The 5,819-nt window shown below is 33.9% G+C and overlaps 1 protein-coding gene across 2 annotated transcripts; it reads left to right on the top strand.

Annotated features, from left to right (window-relative positions):
- Positions 1–3,369, top strand: RB195_008599 (uncharacterized protein; the record flags this gene model as incomplete). Of its 2 annotated transcripts, none has more annotated exons than XM_064195173.1 (3): positions 1–28; positions 3,051–3,182; positions 3,242–3,369. In XM_064195173.1, the coding sequence occupies 3 exons, from the start codon at positions 1–3 to the stop codon at positions 3,367–3,369; spliced, it is 288 nt and encodes a 95-aa protein (XP_064046317.1). The 2 variants fall into 2 exon arrangements, with proteins under 2 accessions (XP_064046317.1, XP_064046318.1); XM_064195172.1 differs by lacking the exon at positions 1–28 and adding an exon at positions 1,422–1,467.
- Between the last annotated feature and the right edge of the window lie 2,450 nt (positions 3,370–5,819).

Below are 5,819 nucleotides of genomic sequence, written 5' to 3'. Positions count from 1 at the left end.
ATGTTCAGCATAGAGGATGTAAAGAAGGGTAAATCGTTGGAGAGACAGTTGTAAAAACACAAAATTAAAAGAATTGGACGAAACGTGACTGAAAATTTAGCCTGTCTTCTATGTATTAACGCCTATTATGCGATAAAACTCGAGCACCTCCATCCCTGACCGAACGCTTGGAATTCAAATGGTATATTAGGTGGTCCCTCCTAGTTTCTTTCTCACTTCTCCAACATTTTTATTTTTTTATTCAACAAATAATATATTCCAATTGACAATATAGTATAATGTGGTATAGTATATAGTATATCGTCAACAGTCTTCGCCCATCGATGTGATGGAATATTGATTCTTTCGAGCCTGGACTCAGTTTGATGTGGACTAAAAATGTTGACGAAACTATGGAAAACGTATGGAACAACCTAATAACTCAAATAAGCATTAAAAGCGGCTCCAGTCGCAGAGTCGTGGACACGTTGCGAGTTGTCCCTGTCCTAGTACCCGTAAAAAGTAGCATCGTTGGAGAGACGAGATCACTCACGGCTTTCGTATATGTTTTTTCCCCCAGATTCCTCAGGAGGAATTGAACATGACCAGGCTCGTTCGTGAACTACACCGACGTCTTCATCTATTTGTGGAAAAATCCCATCAAAATTTCGTAAACATCGTGACGTAAACAACTTAACTTCAACTTCTACTTACTTTTTACAAAGTCTTTAGATTATTTCATAAAGCTTTAGCATATGCTAAGTCCCTCACATCCTCGCGAACGCTACTGGTTTTTATGGAATGGTCAGAGATACTACTACTAGAGTACTAAACCAGACCAGACCTTAACTAGTTAGAGTACTGGTTCCTGACAGGCACTTAATAGTCCTCTATTTTTTACCTCTCTTTACGCAGCTACTAACATATCTATGTGGATATCTTATGCGAGTGCGTTCATTTCAAGTATTTCATGGATTCGCTTCCAGTAGGTCCTGAAAACTAGCCGCAACTCGAAAACTCGAAATTAATTAAAATAAATGATAAATTATCCTAATAAATTTTGTTTTCCGCATCAATTTACGCTGGACCATAGATTTTTCATCTATACATCGTTTCTATTATTGCTATACGATAAAAGCCACCGACTAATTGTCCACGTGAACAGGTTCCGGTCATTATAATCCGGATTAGATATTGCACTCGTTACACCGTGTGCTACAGCGACTGTGATTATAAATGCCCAACGGTTGACGGATGGTTCTGCAGTTCTGCACACATACCCGAGCCATACGCTGCTATTCATCCAGAAAATAATCCTTCCGATCCACAGGGTGTTGACCATACGAAACGTGATTGCAAGAAATTGTGATATTACTGCACGAAGGTGTAATCCGGCTATAATCGTTGGAAATTAGGCTTATCTCGGATCCCAAGGATCACAAATGCATTCGTCGTTCACGATTCTATTCTTTCTCATCTTTGCTACAGGTATTTTTAAGGATAAACATTAATTTTTGTCCTGTTGTCCTCAGTAATTTTGCATTTACATTTTACAGATTGAAGACTTTTTTTCGAAAACCAAAAAAAAAAACAAAAAAGGATAAACCAAGCTAGCACTAACTTTTAAAATCATCTGAATATTAAAGCTTTTACTACATTTTTTAAATTTTTTATTGTTATTTTTAATTATTTCTGAATGTTTTCCCCATCTTTTCGCACAAGATCCAAACATTAACTTAATTTTACTCTTCTTCTGATACAGTTCAAACTTCCTCGTGTCTTGAGCTCCTCAGGTGCTTTAGTCAATACTTCCGGATAGTGCGGGTACAAGGTTTTTATATTTTGGTTTTTAGGTTTTTTAGACTGCAAAAAAAAAACCGAAATGTCAAGCGAAAAAGGTTCAATCTAAAAAGTTTCTGCTATATATATATATATATATATATATATATATTGAAAATTGAGAGTTTTAACCTCAAAAACTGATCTCACACCCCATCGACTAATCAAAGTGGATCGAGGGGAGGCTGATTTTATCAAAAATTTTTGAAAACAAAGAGTATTACTGCAAATTGTTCAACATTATGCTCTCTATTGTTTTTTGTCTTTACTCTTAATTGTTTCTAAATGTTTTCCCGTCATTTCGAACAATATCTAAACATTAACATGAATATTATGCTCTAGGAGCAGGTATTGATTTTATATTTTCACGAAATCCCCTTGAGTTTTATTTTCCTTAACGTCTAGAAATTTGTTGGTACATTATTGTAACAACAAAAGCGTTTCCCTGACGCCAAACTCATTTAATTTTAAGAAACAACTGCCAATTGTTTAGCAGTTTTTGCCTTTTTTTCCTGGAACAATGCTCATTTCACTTTTTTCCAGCACTCACCTCTTCTAAAGTAGGAAAAACAACAAAATAATAAACTAATAAACTAATAAACTAATAAACTAATAAACTAATAGTAATAATAATAATAATAAATAAACAAATAAAATATAATAAAATAGTGAATAATAAATAATAATATAATAGTGTAATAATCCCACTAATAGATAAATTAAAAAAAAATCCAATGAAAATCTAAATGTAATAATGTTAATAGTAGTGTAATAATAATTAATTTAGCACTATTAATGAGAAATGAGAAGTAAATAACTAATAATAAGAAAAATAGACAAATTTTAAAAAATAAAGAGAAGAAAATAATAATACGTATAAAATAATCATAAACGATAAGTAATATAGGCAAAAATTAACAATAATAGATGCTAATGATGATAGAAGACAAAAAATAATAAAAATAAATAAATAAAATAAACTAATAAAAATAATAATAATAAATAGAATTGATGGTGAACTGGTAGCGCTTTTTATTTCAGAACAACAGAAAAATCAATAGTGATCTATAAAGTACAGCAATTCTATTTTATTCCAATTCAATATTCGCAAGGATATTGAAATTTTTTGGACGCATTTCTTTTTTTGAAAATTAGGAATAAAAATGTCTCTGGAAAAAAATGTCGCAACTCCATTACATGTGATTTTTTCTAATTTTGCATAAATTTTTCAGCGAACATTTTCGCCGCCACCACCGAAACTACAAGCGATGAAGAATCCGTTACTGTGAAAGGACAGCTGAAAATTACGGACAATAGCGATGAGGAGATTGTGGACGATGCTGAGGACGGAAAGCAGTTTGATGGTAATTTTCGGAACTTTTCCTTGAATCCTGGCCCCTGGACTGAGTATACGTTAATTTAGAGACACTCCTTGATCAATTGGCTTCTTTTCGTATTGCGAAGGAGTATCTACGTCGAAAAATCGCCGACGAACAAAATCAACAACGTTCGAAAGAGATTTTCCCTCTTACCGGACTTGAGAAGAGATAAATTCTCATTAAATTGTGTTACCGTTTGTTACTTTTTCTCTTTTCTGACTTGTGAATATGAATTTTTGAGGTATTTCATTAAATGTGGTGAAGTTCTCATGTTACCAAATTCAAACCGAATTGTAGTCGCATCGATGACCACCGATACAGTATATCAGGATAAGTTACTGCTGTAGGAATGGAGGTGTTAAAAAATCTCTCAGTGTTAAATTTTTTTTTAAGAATTTTGAAATTTACAACACGATGGAGACCGGTGACAGTTTTTTTAGATAGGAAGGGACATTACCTATGGGATCATCCCATAAATAATACAAAAAATATGATTTCATAACTAAAAGAATTTCCTTCTTGAATTTTTAAGTGCAAGATTTAATTTTTTCTCAATTGAATTAATTGTGGAAATGCTTTTTCAGTTGCATAAATCACAGATTGAGGGAAAATCTTGGCGAAAGAGGCATTGAAAATCTAAGAGAATGATGGAAGAGGACGATAGAAAAAGAAGGAAAGTATATTTTAGACTCTAAAAAACATTTCTGTTCTTAAAAAAAAACTTTAAAAAAATAGAAGAAGCATAGAATATTAAGAGAAAGAAAGAGTAGAATTAGAAACATAGAAAATATTGCTTTTGGAAAACTACAAAATCACATAAATAATAAAAAAAGTATGATTTCATAAATAAAACTCAATACTTAGAAATTAAAAATTAAATAACTTAGTGTCGTCGAAGACATAGCAGAACAACACGTAGTCCTTTGCGCACAATTTTTCGAAACGGAATGTCAAACGATGTTCGAAAAAAATCGAATAACAATCGAGTTATTCGAAATATTCCCTAATAAAATAAATCAGTTCCATTCACCATTTTTCTCCAAATCCTCCAGTGCTTTTCTCACTCTCAAGAGAGAAAAAAAAAGCTGCAAAGTAATGAATTGGTACTATGTAATAAAATCAACTTCCACGTGCTTAGGAGGTCACGTGCAGAAAATGTCAGCTGCACGGTGGGGAAAAAAACGCAAATGAATGATTTTTTCAATGGAAAAATCCGTATTGTGCTCAAGTTTCAGGGAAAACTCTCAGAAGGAATTCCTTATTTTACTACCGATGCTTCCCTCAGTGTTTATCGCTTCACGTAGAGCAGCTGCTATTGTCCTTTGAACGAATATCTTCACTCTCGAATTAATTAGCGCTGATATTGAGATCAGTTCAATTTTTCCCACCAATCAATTTGTATCATTTGTAAAGCACATTTTGTAACAGTTTGAAAAATGGTGACGTGTTACTATCGTGGCTTAGTTGTAAGCCTTAGCTGGTCTTAAAACCTTCATGGATCCTTCGTTCTCGGCCCAAGTAGTATAGTGGTTAGTACTCCACGTTGTGGCCGTGGCGACACAGGTTCGATTCCTGTCTTGGGCATTGTTTTGCCCCTTGCCCCGATACTATTTCTTAGACATCTCGTAGACGAATCCAAATCGGGAATCTTCCTGGATGGATTTCTGGATCTGGATATTGCCTCAGGCCTAATGTTACACTTTATTAACGATAGTCTTATTTTCCCCAGCATTATTCCGCAAAAATTGAGTCAGCTCATAAATGTTACCGTACCTCGTAGGCCCTTTATTTTTCAAAATAAAGATAAACAAGGCTTTTTAAGCTGAAATCCAGTTTATCTCACTTTATAGAATTCCCTTTCGTTTTTTTTCTCTCCTTTTTCTCCACGTATTTTTTTGAAAGCGCCTTATTTCCACTCTCCTTCAAAATTCACCGGACCATGACGAAAAAATGCTCCCCCCCTCCCCCCTCCTCCAGCACAGTTGAAGATTATTGGATTGGATTAGCATTATTTACGGAATGACTCAATTCCCACATATTTTTAGTTTAGACGTATTGTTTATGTAGTTGAAGCTGTTTTCGCGCGATTCTTCTATTTATTGCTATTTTTCTATTTATAGCTAGGCCACGCCCCCAGTCGCTTTCTAATTACGATGACTTCACCAGCTATTTTTGGTTGCTGTTGTTTTGATTGTCTTGTGCCGTGCATGTTTCCATGGATTCTTGTCCACGTTTCTGTTTTTTCACCCCAGTGATCATGTTGATCTCCTAATACAAGTATCAAAAACGATAAAATTGTGCTGAAAGACACGATAGGGTACCGTAACAATGCAAATCCAAATTTTTTCAAGGGTCAAAAGTTTTTTTTCAATGGATAAAAAAATAAGAATGTTTTATTTTAAGATTTATTCTATTTTGAGATTTTCCAGCATTGTATTTTTTTGGATCTCACGTTTGAGGTAGTCGTGCAGCTAAAATGATGCGTTTATTTCAAAACTCAGGTGCTACCCATTAAAAATTTGTTTTTTTTTTTGAGTTTGGAGGAGGAGAAGGCGAGGGAGAAGAACCTCGTTTTTGTAAGTTTTCTTATCCATTCGATAACGATATCGATAGGTATTGATC

This window comes from Necator americanus, chromosome III, assembly GCF_031761385.1.
Source record: "Necator americanus strain Aroian chromosome III, whole genome shotgun sequence".
NCBI classification, from domain to species: domain Eukaryota; kingdom Metazoa; phylum Nematoda; class Chromadorea; order Rhabditida; family Ancylostomatidae; genus Necator; species Necator americanus.
The sequence above is the reverse complement of the archived record's forward strand: the minus strand, read 5'-3'. Positions and strand labels throughout refer to the sequence as shown.